General features: G+C 39.7%; 1 protein-coding gene across 3 annotated transcripts in view; it reads left to right on the top strand.

Annotated features, from left to right (window-relative positions):
• Nucleotides 1-13,432, top strand: part of STK17B (serine/threonine kinase 17b) — a 28,973-nt gene extending 15,541 nt beyond the window's left edge. For all 3 annotated transcript variants that reach the window (XM_084779464.1, XM_084779466.1, XM_084779465.1), the window contains exons 4-8: nt 3,788-3,932; nt 5,471-5,597; nt 7,329-7,377; nt 8,349-8,528; nt 11,968-13,432. In XM_084779464.1, coding sequence (XP_084635590.1) covers nt 3,788-3,932; nt 5,471-5,597; nt 7,329-7,377; nt 8,349-8,528; nt 11,968-12,247 — 781 coding nt within the window. In that variant the 3' untranslated portion in view covers nt 12,248-13,432. The remainder of the gene's footprint in view (nt 1-3,787; nt 3,933-5,470; nt 5,598-7,328; nt 7,378-8,348; nt 8,529-11,967) is intronic.
• Nucleotides 13,433-13,680: the final 248 nt, after the last annotated feature.

The raw sequence follows: 13,680 nt of genomic DNA, 5'->3' as shown, positions 1-13,680 counted from the left end.
CAGTCTGAAAATGCATTCAGGGACCCTTCCCAGTGAATTAGTAAAACTGGCTGATCTCATACCCTCTGGCTGAAACGTAACTAGCCCTCAACAAGTGCTTGAGTAGATTAGCACATTTAAAGTGTTACTCTTAAAGTGACTAAGACACTTCACTGCTAAGATTAGGATTTACACGTGTCTGTCACTTTCAGGTGGCAGTATCACACTTGCCATTCTCATTTAATTCCAACAGTTTGGCCAGACAGATTTGATTTAACAAGGACGCATGCTTTTTACATGGTGAAAATAAAATAGTGGGGTGCTTTACTCTGATAACTTGGAGCTTAAATTCCCACCTCCAGCCTTCCATGCACTCATTTTTGCTTTACAAAATTTCAAACGTATGAAAACTTGGGAAATGAAACAACAGACATGCATATCTTCTTTGCCCTGGTTCATCAGTTCTTGACATCTTGACATCTGCACTGAAGCATTTGAAGACTGCACACCTGATTTCTCTTTTGCGTACTGCAGGCTGTGTTCGGAAGAATACGGTGTTTGGTACAAGTAACACGAGTAAAGTCAAGTCAGCATGCATTAAGTGCAGTCACTCTGTGGTCCACACTTAAATTTCTTTGTCTCCAAATGTTTCATAAGAACCTTTTTTTTTTTCAATAGAAGATCCAGACAAGTTTCATATAGTTATATTTAGTTGTAAAGTCTCGTTAATCATTTTTTTTTATGATATTGACATTTGGGGTAAACATGATCACTTGTCACAGGAAATGTCACTTCATCCAGGCTTGTCTGACAGCTTCCATCATGAGATTGTAACATGCTTGGCAAAGGCAGCATTGTGGACGATGATGTGCGTTTCTCAGTGTGTCATATCGGGTGGCATTAACGTCAGCTGGTTTTGTTATTGGTTTTGTTAAATTTGAGGATTGATAAGGTCGTCTACAGGTCTTCATTATAAAGGCAGTTTCCCTTGGTAGTTAACTAAACTGATAACCTTAGGAAATGGCCTGCTCTTTGACATTTCTTTTCAGAAATGTCAGTAACCATTGAGATACTTGCATGCATTAGTAGCTACAGTGGATGTCAGAAAATGGTTCTAATTCCATTATTCATTCGACGTTCACTAAACTGGCGGTCTTCTGATAAATGGTTTCTTTTCTTTTTCCTCCGTTTTTACTATCACTATGTATTCATGTTTTGTTGAACTATTAAATAGAATTAATTTAAAAACAACCCATTATGACCAAATTAGAGGTCCTAATCAGTTTCTTCCATCATTTTTCCTTCATAAATTTGTCTGGAATTTATCAAAGACTAAAATTTGTCAAGTATGCTTTAAATCTCCATTCTGTGTCTTTCTGGTGTGACCAAGTTAATGTCTGCAGACTCCTGGCTCTGTACACCAAGATCTCGTTGGATATTCCCTGGATGAAGCTGGTCAGTCAGCTTATGTGCTACTCTGGTTTTAATGGAGTGGTGTCCATCAGTTCAGCATATATCTGCTGATACCATACATGGTAGCAAGCAACTAGATTACCAGCACTTCCGCCCTCTTCTCTTTTCTTTTCTTTTTTTTTCTTTCTTTTTTTTTTTCCCCGTTCTTTTAAACTGAAGTATGGCCCCACTTTGGCATATATTTAGAGAGTCATAGTATAATTACATAGTTAGGTTAGGTCCATTTGCCTCTGTTTATAGTCAGTCTTGGTATTTCATTTTTAAAAACTCTTTAAAAATCATTTCTAACCATTAAAAAAGGCTTCTATTATTTAGAAGTCAAAGACATGTAAAAAGTGTGTGTGTGTGTGTGTATGTGTGTATGTGTGTGTGTGTAAATTGAACCCAGGACCTGTATCACTGTGCTGTATCACTGTGCAGTGTCTCCAGACCCATATATGGCTAATTTCCAAAGGACTCCATTGTATGGCTTGCCATTTTATTCGACCTATCATACACAGATAGAGCCTCAGGGTAAATTCCTTGCTGGCTCAAAAAATAAATGTGTGTGTAACTAACTATATGCAATGTCTAACTCCCCATGATCATTTTAAAAGTACTGTTTTGAGTTAATGCATTTGCTAACTTAGTAAATACGCATAAACTTCCTTTAGCAATTCATATGACTAGGAGTTCTGATAGTTCTATTGTGGTTTTGCATTTACTGTTTTGCCTCAATCTAAACTTTTTTTTTAGCCAAATTGTTTATTTTTGTAAATTAAGCTGAAGTTCTTGTAATCATCTTGTAACTTTTAAATAAGTTTTAGATCTTTTTATTTTTATCAAAATATATAGCCCACATAAAAGTATTTTATTCCAATTATAATGTCTCTGTGACTATTTTAGTACTTTCTTTGATTATTTGAATTAATAAATCCTATTTTCTAGAAGGTGGTATTGTTACATCTTCTTTTAAATTGAGGGGAGATTTTGATACTAGTCCAGTCACTCCATGAAGTGAAAGCTTTGTCCATACTAAGTGCATGTAACTAAGAAAAACACCTTTGAAAATTAACCAAAGAGAACGAGCATGCTTTCTAAATGGACATACGATATGATGTTTTTAGTAATGCTGAATTTTGAGCAAACTAAGATTAATTATGACATGGACTTACTTTTTGAAGACTATAGGACAAAGCTGTCCTTGAAATAGAATAGCTTGAAAGGGGATCTTGCTTATAATTTACAAGCGATGCATCTGCAATTATGAAGGATAGAAATAAGATTCCCTTTCTTGTTAGGAATTTACCAAGTTCCATCAATTAAATATGTCATTGTATAAGACCATTTTAAAATGTCAGTGGACAAGCTAATTTAGCAGCGGCCAGAAGGAACTTGGGCAGTCTTGATTTCTGTGACCCCCCATGGCACCCTGCTGGCCTGGGTCTGCCTCTTTGTGATTTTCTCAGTTCATGGTGTATTCTGTGCTTTGCAAACTGCCTAGGAAACAAGTTTCTGAAAACCTAATGTGTCATCTCTTTATCATCTTACTTTCTTAGAACTGTATTCGCAATATTATAATTGCTAATCTTACCTTGGCACCATTGCAGGAATGTAGTTAGACCACTCTATTTTTGACAGGGATTTTTAGTTACAGTAAATAGTGTAACTAGAAAGGGAGGGCTGAAGGTGTATTGCCAGCCTACACCATGGACTCCCACTTCTTTCTCAGGAGACCCTGGGGAAGGGTGTGGAAGGTAAACACTGATGCACAGGTAAAGTGGCCAGTATATTAAATATCCATGCAGATAATTTTATTTCTTTTTCAGATTGCATTTTTCCTATCTTGCCTTCCTGTGCCTGATCGTGCAGTTTACTAATATAAATGCAATAATGATGTGAAACTTCTTGCACTTAGACTACCTTTATCATGATACCTTGAGTCAAACAATAATATTAGTTTCTCATGAATTTTCAGGTTTTGGATGAGTGGGGTGGTCCTGAAGTGGAAGTGTATGTCATTGGTACCTTCAGACATGTTCCTTACCAGCTGATACTTTTTTCTGTGTGGTCATCAGCCAGATGTCAGCAGCAAACCCTCACGACCTTCCTTGGCATGCCATGCACAGATTAACCAGTGACATGGCAGCTACAGAGTAAAGCACTGGTGCCCGGAACTTAGCTTTGAGACTAGGACTCCTACATAACAGCATACTTCTTAGTCTTGGCAGCCACTGAGACGGTATATAGAGACTGACGTTTGTGTGGTGTGTGATTTTTACTTAATGGGTATGCAGTATTTAAAGGTCATTTTTAGGAAATGATTTTAAAAGTTTCCATTTGAACTTTCTTTCAGTGCGGCAGGTGGAGAAATTTTCAACCTGTGTTTACCTGAATTGGCCGAAATGATATCTGAAAGTGATGTTATCAGACTCATTAAACAAATACTTGAAGGAGTTTGTTACCTGCATCAAAATAACATTGTTCACCTTGATTTAAAGGTATGGGCATGTGATTTAAACTAACACTATTAGCGTTCCTTCTGTGTTCTTGGAAGGGCAGTGTTAGGCTGGTGTTGATAGAAACAGGCTGGGCTGTGGTCCCCTAGACGTAGCGGGTGCTCTCTGCTGTGCGCCCTGCGTTGACTTTACATGAATCAGAGCACGTAGAATCCATCACCCTTACACGTAGCCCTGCAGTCATGCTGCACCCTCCTCCCTGAGGTGATGGCTGCCAGTTACTGTCAGGCACAGGCTCTTTGCTCCTCATTCTGCTGCGTATCTCGCTCATCTTTCTCTGAAGCGCCATAGCCTTTGCCTCTGCTCACTAGTTAGAATCCTACTGTAGTCCCCAGAGCCGTGGCCGCTCGTGATGCTGTCTGTCCATTCTCGTCTTTCCTCCCAAGTGACTCACAGCCTTGAAGTCTGAAGGAACCTGTTTGATGTATTAAGCAGTGGGCTCTGCCTATATAGTTTGCCTGCATGAGCCTTTGGGTTCCTCTGCCTATCACAGCCCAGGTCTAGCTCTGATTTCTAAATCTTTTTCCAACTATGGACTCTACTTGAATCCATTTGAAAGCTCTGTAAATACTTTAAAATATACATTGTCCAGATATCTCTCCTATCCCTTAAAACAACAACAGTAGCAGCAACAACATAAACCAAGCCCCATCTGCATTTGTTCCCCTGTGGAGGGGGAGGAAACTTTTACCTTTCTAGCTTCCCTGCCGTCTCCCTGTAATCACATGGCTGGGGAAGAGGCAGCAGAGTTCATGCCGGGGTGATTATCTGTGATCAGCAACTTTTTGTCTTTGTCCTGTTAAAGGCTAAGTGTATCACACAACATCTCCAAGCACTTGAAGCCAGGATAGCCTATAGCTCTGGCTCTGCGTACTGTAGCCATGAATCTAACAACAAAGTTTGCTCACCTCCTGTCGTAGTTAACTTAATGTTAAGCATGGCATTGTCACCCAGTTAAGAAACTGTTGGGATTTTTTTGCACAAACTTGGAGCAGCACTTCTGCATTTATAGTGGGCTCTGATAAGGCCTTTTGTCACAGTCTCCACACCTGCAACAATAAAGTCAAGTCAAGTAGTTCTAGGAGACATGGAGGATAGATACACACATCTGTCTGAGCTGTAAACCTTAGGACAGTCAGGCCCGGCTTGTTTAGAACCATCACACTGCACAGAACCACTTTCTACTATGGACACGGCTATGCATGTTAAGTCTTATGTACTTACTCTGTGCCTGTGCGTGTGTTCACCACTTGACCTTTTTGTGGGTAGAACTTGTGTCTTGCTTTTATTCATATATATTCCATATCTCACAATCAACCCAACATATTAAAAACTGAAAGTCCTTCTTAACTGCTTTTTAAGTGTGTTCTCATCCTAATTGGGAGTTTAGTGGATGTTGGGATGAGTATTCTAAGACATGTGTAAGAACTAAGCAACACGTTCTGCTCAATTTACCTTCAGTCTAGTATGCGTGCCCTTCCATTATCTATTGCTTATCACCCTTTGTGTGTTCTATCTAGCCACAGAATATACTCTTGAGCAGTATATACCCACTTGGGGACATAAAAATTGTAGATTTTGGAATGTCTCGAAAAATTGGGAATGCTTGTGAGCTTCGGGAAATCATGGGAACACCTGAATACTTAGGTAAGAATTCCACCTCATTTTTTATACCATTTTGAAATGTATAAGGATACCTCTTTAAAACTATATTTTATGAGAGAGGTGTAGCTCCCGTGCTGGAGTGCTTGCTTAGTCCCACGTATTTTAGATTACGTAATACTACGATTCAAGATTCAAAAAGTTGAATGCGTTCAAATTTGGATATGACTCACTAGATGACTTACAGTGAATACAGGAATATGTAAGCATTTGGAACAACTCACAGGATATTGGCTAAGTGTAAAGTGATTCTGCATGTTTATACTGGCTTTGTACATCAGGAGAAAAGAAAAGCACAGAATGGAAATCAGTAGCAAATAGGCAAAAGACAGAGATGAGAGAAACAGAAGCAAGTGGTCCTGAGCCTGTGAGGCTGGCTATAAATTCCGCCCTCACTTCTGCTTCTGTCTGGTCCTGGTTCCAAAGCTGTGCGCAGGGCACTCTTTGGTTTTGCTGGTGCCATTGGTTGGTTTTTTGTTTTTGTTTTTGTTTTTTGCTCTTGTTTTCAAATGTGAGAAGATTTATTAGGGCTGTAAAGAGATGATTCTGGTTGAAAGGATATCAAAGAAGATGATGAGGTAATGTAGGATAATGTACTAAATCAACAAGTTTGATTTTGCATACACAAGATTCATGAGACGTGTGAAATGGCATATAAGTATCAAATGTTTTGAGATAGCTATAACTTTTTAAAACTTTGTGCTATTGTTTAAATGGACATCTCTATCGAGAGGTTAAAGCTAAACAGAGCAGGTCCCATGAGCTAGACAGTTATCTCCCTGAAATGAACATTACTAACTGTCAATGCTGGTATGGGCTATAGTGTCCTAAACTACATAGGTGGAGTTAGTGATAATGTAACTTGCAGAAGTGTGAAGAAAGGTCCTGTGTAGCTTGGTGACATGGATAGCATATGGAATCCAAAGGTGTCAACCCTGAGAACGCTAGAGCTGAGGAATGTCTTTCTGCGATTATAAAAGCACATTGAGAAACAGTAGTTCTCAGCTACAAATACTGTCTGGGGTTTTACTGGTTGAAAATCCCCTGCAAGGTTTGGGAAGTATGGGTAATTTTTATTTTCGTTTTAGGAGGAAAGAACAGAGACAAGTAGAAATTGCTTAGGGAATTGGGATTTGATAATTTAAGAATGTTTAATTTGTTTGAAACCTTGGCAGTTGTAAGAAGCCTTGAGTGTTTTTCTGCAATGTTATAAGAAAATGATCCATTTTACCCTGAAAAGATAAGCTTACATGAAGCCAACAAAATACTATAGTAAGGCAATAAAACTGCAGTTGTAAAGATTGTGGCTCCTACCATTTCTTCATAATGCTTCTTCTGAGGTCACTGCCAATGCACTGACTCCTAGTGCAGAGCTGCTATGCTCCCCTAGGGGGTCAGCAGTGACTTGGGTCCTGTGTGCAGACCTGCCACACTCCCCTAGGGGGTCAGCAGTGACTTAGCCTGCACTGGCTTCTGTGTGCAGAGCCGCCACGCTCCCCTAGGGGGTCAGCAGGGACTAGGCCCACTGCTCACTCCTTCATACAATTTTCAAATATTAGATGTCTTAGTGTCTAATTGCAAAATAATTAAAATCTCACTAAGTTCCTATTGAGTTTTCATTACTCTGCCTTCCATAATCAAATCAAGTCCTAATATAATGCAAGGTGATTGTTGTTTTAAAGTTTGCCTATGTTGAATCTTAATTTTCTCTTTCAGCTCCAGAAATCCTCAACTATGATCCCATTACCACAGCAACAGATATGTGGTAAGAGTCTATTGGTGATCTAAATACCATCTTTCATAGTTTTAATAGTAAAAGTCAAGCTTTCTTTTAAAAATTTTATTCAAAAGATACTGTTGAAGAATTTTTACCTACCTGTCTTTTTCAGTATGCTCTTGAGCAAGAGGCACAGAAATAGAAACTCTCTTTTACTGATTACCTCAGTTGAGTAAGAGTGAGCCAGCCTATGTTAGTGACACACACTGTATAGTCAATTAAATGCTGAAGTCCAGGATGACACATCAGTCAAAGAATGAGGCTCCGCGTAGCTGTGAGTCAGGAAGAGCTTTGCTGAGCAGAATGGGGCCAGAGGGCAGAGAACTGTGGGGCTTATAGCTTTCTCAGAGAGACCCTCACAGGGAGCAGCACAGGACTGCCGCTGGCACTTCTGTTGCGACCACAGACCAGCTGACTTAGTAAGCCAGGTGAAGACTTGCCTAGTTGCCCTGGTTCTCTGAAACTAATGGGTTTGCAGTGGTACAAAAGTCTGGTGGCTGATCCACGGTAAAGCATGCCATGGTGACTTGTTCTGGCTCCCGACCAGTCCTGTCCTTAACATAGTTGCAGCCTTGAGAACTTTTGCCCACCCACCTTTGTCCAACTTGTAGACTGTTAGCACAGAACTCTGATTATGTCACTCAGAGCATTATGGCCATCGGGCAGACCAACCAGTGTCTGTACTGAAGGTTGGAGAGACTGTAGGGTAAATGGCATTTTCTGTGGACTATATTGATGTTATACATGACATATATGTGGACTCCCTTTTCTCTTTGTAAGGCAAATGGAAGTAACACAACTATTTTAGTTTTTATGGTATAGCAATCTCTAGAAGCAGTTTAAGTCTTCTTTTAACTGTGCCAGGTTTGAGGACAAGAATTTGTGGACTGTTAATTGTACTGGCTATAAATATTGTTAATTGAATGTGCATTTTAAGTTTCCTTCTCCATGTTTTTCAGGAATATTGGCATAATAGCATATATGTTGTTAACTCATACATCGCCATTTGTAGGAGAAGATAATCAAGAAACATATCTGAATATTTCTCAAGTTAATGTAGATTATTCAGAAGAAATTTTTTCATCAGTTTCACAACTGGCCACAGACTTCATTCAGAGCCTTCTAGTAAAGAATCCAGAGTAAGTAATGCATTAATTAAGTGCTGTTACAAACAAATAGCATGCGCCTGTTAAAGACACATTCTGCATGAAAATGCAAGTGATGCGTGTTTTATCCCTAGTTTGGAAACTATTGGGGGGATGATGTGAAAGTTGAGGGAACTTCTAGGAGAGAAGGTGGGTACAGGGAAGGGTGGGTAATAGAGCTCAGTAATAAAATTGCTATGTGCATGTATAGTTATTTCAGTAAAGCCCATTGTGTAAAATTAAGAATGATAGGAAAATAAAATTACATTAAAATCACAAGAAAGGTACATTCTAAAGTTATGTAAAGTTAGTACACACACTGGTAAAGTATAAAGAGTGTAGATAGGAAAGACCATTAAATAACAAATATGTAACTCTAAGCAAAAAAGCACACAACAGGAAGTTTAGAATGAAGGTGAGATTTGAGTTGATGCTTTCTCAACCAGGTTACTAGGATGGGACTTCAATGTGAATGGTTTCTAGTTAAATAAGTCTGTTACGCGATAGGCATAGATTATTGATTCCCAAATCTTAAAGGATTACATGTTTACTCATGTGTACGTTCATTTCATATATAAAAATGTTTAAATTTTGATTGCTTAAGAAAAGAAAGCCCAGCCAGGTATGGTGGCTCATGCCTGTAATCCCAGCATTCGGGAGACAGGGATGGGCAGCTCTCTGAGTTCGAGGCCAGCCTGGACTACAAAGGGAGTCCAGAACAGCCAAGGCTACACAGAGAGACCCTGTCTCAAAAACTAAAAAAAAAAAAAAAAAAAGAAAAGAAAGAAAGAAAAGATATAAAGCCCAGAGCCATAAAGTGTTTTTCACCCTGGCATGTGGTGTTTTTACTGAAGGAGAGACTTGGCCTCACTGCAAGCCCATGACTCCTGGCGTATTGAGGCAAGGAGAGGCCGGCTCTTCTGTGAGAAGCCTGGCTGTGTTTAGAGCGGCAGCTTGGGGCCAGTGGCTATGCTTTCCACAGTTCTGTGTTTAGCAGTTAGTCTCCTGGAGGACTCAGTTTCTCTATCTGGAAGGAAAAAAACAGGGTCTGAATGTTTTATTGGATTAATTTGAATTGAGACAACTCTTTCTCTTTAGAGAAACAACTCTCTTACTTTTTATGTAAAAAGTAATATTATGGCTTCTGTTTATAAGCCATTTTTGTTTTCTTGAATAGTCTTTGCCTGTATTCTGAATTTTCTCCATTACTACCTTAATTCTAAAAAGACTATACACAAAAACAAAAGACTAGAAATATCTACTATTTAACCTTTGAGTTTATAGGTTTTCTCTTCTTTTAAGTAACAGAAAGCAATTAGATAAATATCATTGAAGCTGTCTCTTCAGTATTTAGCAGTTACTCTTTTAGAGCATAAACTAATGCAGCAAATAAATTATTGATTTATTATTTCTCCAAGGGATTTCCAAATTGAAGGGACTGAACATAAAGCAAGTGTTTGCTGTTTAAAGGACATCTAAAAATCAAGTGCAGTCCACATTGTTCCACAGGCAGCGGCAAGCACTCATGCTCATCAACTAATGTTTTCTCCAAGTTGTGCTTCCAAGAAAAGGTTTATAGCAATAGTTTTTTGTTGTCTCGCCCCAGACAGATGAGAATTCATGGGCTGAGCAGGAAGCTAAATGCTAGCGTTGTCCTCACCTGTGCGAGGCCCTTGGAATTGATCCCAGCATGAAACCTGCATAACAAAGATGAGAGAAGGAAGTTCTGAGTTCAAAAGTACATCCTGAGTACTGTAAAAACTGGATTACTTCCATAATTGTCTAGATGGTGCTGGTATTATTGCATATTAGAGATAATTAGAAGGGCACCTACAACCATGTTTCAAAATACGAAAAACAAATTCACAAATTGGAGATGTCAAGTAAATTTCTAGAAAGTATTTCCTAGGTGCTCATCAGATCATTGTTTATAACAGCAAGGTTTTGGAGGCAGCGTATGTGTCTGGTTAAACAGACTGTGGGAACCAGCACGGAAAAGTGTTAACGAGATAAAATGCCTTTTACTTCTGTGTTGAGGTAGGAAGATGCTTAGGATTTATCTACTCTGAGTTACCACCTCACCCAGTCAGAGTGGCTGTCATCAAGAAATTTGACCGCCCATGTTAGAAACAATGTGGGGAAAGAGGAATCCTTATTCACTGCTTGTGAGAGTGCAAATTAATACACTCATTATGGAAACCAACTTGTAGGTTTTCTAAAATTAAAAATAAATCATATGACCTAGGTGTTTCACAACTGGACATAGACCCAGAGGAACTCTACGCCCTCCTTTAGAGCTATTTGTACATCCATGATTATTGGTGCTTTGTGTACAATAACAAGGGGATAGACTCGATTTATATGTTCATCAATAGATGAATAGGTAATGGAAATGTAGTACATACATAAAATGAAATATTATTCAGTTGTAAAGAAAAATTGTGAAATTTGCAGGAAAATGGGTGAACTTGGAAAGTGTAACACCAAGCATGAGGTGCCTTAAAATAGAAGAAAAGAAAAAAAACATGTTCTCCATCATATGTGAATCTTAGGTTGTAATGCATACATGCATATATATGTAAATAGCTCAAAGTGTAGCTATAGTATAACATGGCGGAAGGAGACCATGACAGGGCAATATGAAGTGACGAGGAAGGGTAGAGTGCAGGCCAAGGGACACGTGAGTCATGAAAGAGGAGATAGAGCTAATTCTCTGTTTAAACTCTGTCACAGTTCATTTTCTGTCTTCTCCGTGTGAGAGTGTGTATGTGTGTGTTTGTGTGTATGGTGGTAGATAGGTGCATAAAAATGTAAGTGACCGTGAAAGTCTAAAGCCCTAAGTGAAGCTCACTGCTTCAGAATGTCATTCTAACGCGCAGAAGTTCACTGAGATAGATGTGTAGTTTGTGACTGGGCAGTGTCTCTCTGAGTGGCTACTTAATCTAGCTGCGTGATGCTTTTATTTGTGAGCTCATTACAGTAAAGTGGTTTTGTTTAATAAAAGCTAAATGGTTTATTATATCAGGTGGACAAAGAAAACAAATGAGTGCTTCTCTAAGAGCTCTAACTGCCCTCAGCAAATCCTGTTTTCTAAAGGTTCCACCACTTTCCAGCAATGCCACAGGCTGGTGACCATGTCCTTAACGCAGGGCCCTTTGGGAGACATCCTGCATCCAGACTGTCATGTGTAACACTGACAGCTTGAGATGCAAATCTCATGCCATCAATGGTACCTGTTTCTTAGGTTTCTTGTGATTATTAAATAATATATTAGAAGCATTTAAAATAGCCCCTGGCATATGCCTAGGCATTTACTATTAAAAGTTACCTGTCTCTGCCATCCTGCTTGGACTGTGTGATGTGTGCTGTCGTTGTGGAGGACGTGCCCAGCTTGCCTCGAGCGCTCACCTTTCCCTTTCCACTTTCTGCCAAGGAAAAGACCGACGGCAGAATCCTGCCTTTCCCATTCTTGGCTCCAGCAGTGGGACTTTGGAAGCTTGTTTCACCCTGAGGAAACTTCAGGTTGCTCTCAGATTCAGGATCATCCCCTCAGGCCCCCTGAAGACAAGCCCCCCAAATCCTGTAATGGCAGCTGCGGCGACCGTGAGGACAAGGAGAATGTCCCAGAGGACGGCAGCACGGTCTCTAAGAGATTCCGTTTCGACGACTCCTTGCCCAGCCCTCACGAACTCGTTCCAGACTTGCTGTGTTAGCACTTTTCTCTGCCTCACTGGACTGACTTGGAAATCTGGAATCTTCTCTGGTGTGAGACTGAGTTTTTAGCTTCATATGTAAATGTAAATGCACTTCTGCTTAGGAGAACCTAAGGGACAGTTTAAGTGCTAGGTTTCTGTTTGCTAGCATACCATTTCCTGTCCTGAAATTGTTTTACAGAGAAAATTATTTAAATAGATGACAAATATGTAAATTATGCATGTGAGTACACATGCAACTGAAGGAATTCAAGTTCAGTTGAACTTAAAAAATGTTTTACACATCAAGAAAAATTGGATCACATTATGGTTAGTGAAGATTGAACAAAATGAACACATTGCAATTTCCTGGGTTCTCTCTAAGGGGAGCCCTATGCCCTGGCGCTATTGACAGAATTTATTTGGGAAAATACTATCACGTGTAACCCACATGTGTACTGCTTCATAAATACTCCAGAGACATTTTACAATTGAGAATGCTTCCCAGCTACCAATAGCTTGAAACTTGTGTGCCATATGCTCTGTGAGAGGGTCCAGGCAGCCAGAGCAGGGGACAGAGGACTGATCCAGGCTGTTTCTCTGCAAACGGAAGCACAGCATGGCATCATGTTCCAGTGCATGTAGTTTGCACATCTATCACACGTCAGGTCTGATAAGGGCGGAAGAGGTATGCATGGTGAGCCAGTAAGAGGCTCTGGTCCTGAGTTCAGGCGGTTAGACACACTCAGAAAGGGAAATTAAGATTGGGCAGCTTACCTAGTGTGGGGTGTCTCCTGAGTCTCCGAATCGTTTAGAGGGTCCATTGGTACAAGTGTCAGATCAGCGTCCTCAGTGGGGCGCGCAGGATTCCTAGTGAGTGCTTGACATGCAGCTATCGTAGGGCCCCTGTGCATGTGTTCCGCTGGAAGCAACACACGCGAGACCCTCGGGTTAAGCCAGTGGTCAGTGACTATGTCTAGTCCTGATGGGAGGGGCTTGGGGGATGCTCTGATGTCCCACTTGAAGATCAGTAATAGCATTGTGTTGAGGTAACTGTTCTCATAAGTATGCTACTATAGCAAACTCCATTGCCAAAAAAATTAAAGCCTGTGTATTTCCACATTGAAGTGAGTGTTAGTCTAAAAACCTGTACATTCTTGAAATTGTTAATAAAATTCCAAAATCTTTGGAAAACTTTATATAAAATGAGCATCGGTGTCTTTGTTTAACTAAATGTTGAGTTCTTTTTACATCTTTGTCATTTTTAAAGGAGAGGTTGTTTGTCCATCCTTTGTATATGTGTGCATATGTGTATATGTACAGTCATATGTATATATGTATAGATAGATATAATACAGCCTTTAAACAACGTCATATTACACATTCTTTGCTTGTGTATTATGCTCAACTCAGGTACCAAAAGACCCCTTTTTTATGAATAAAAAATATGCATA

This window comes from Acomys minous (assembly GCF_964271855.1).
Source record: "Acomys minous genome assembly, chromosome: 4".
Taxonomy (NCBI): Eukaryota; Metazoa; Chordata; class Mammalia; order Rodentia; family Muridae; genus Acomys; species Acomys minous.
Note: the sequence above shows the minus strand (reverse complement) of the source record. Positions and strands in the feature narration are given on the sequence as shown.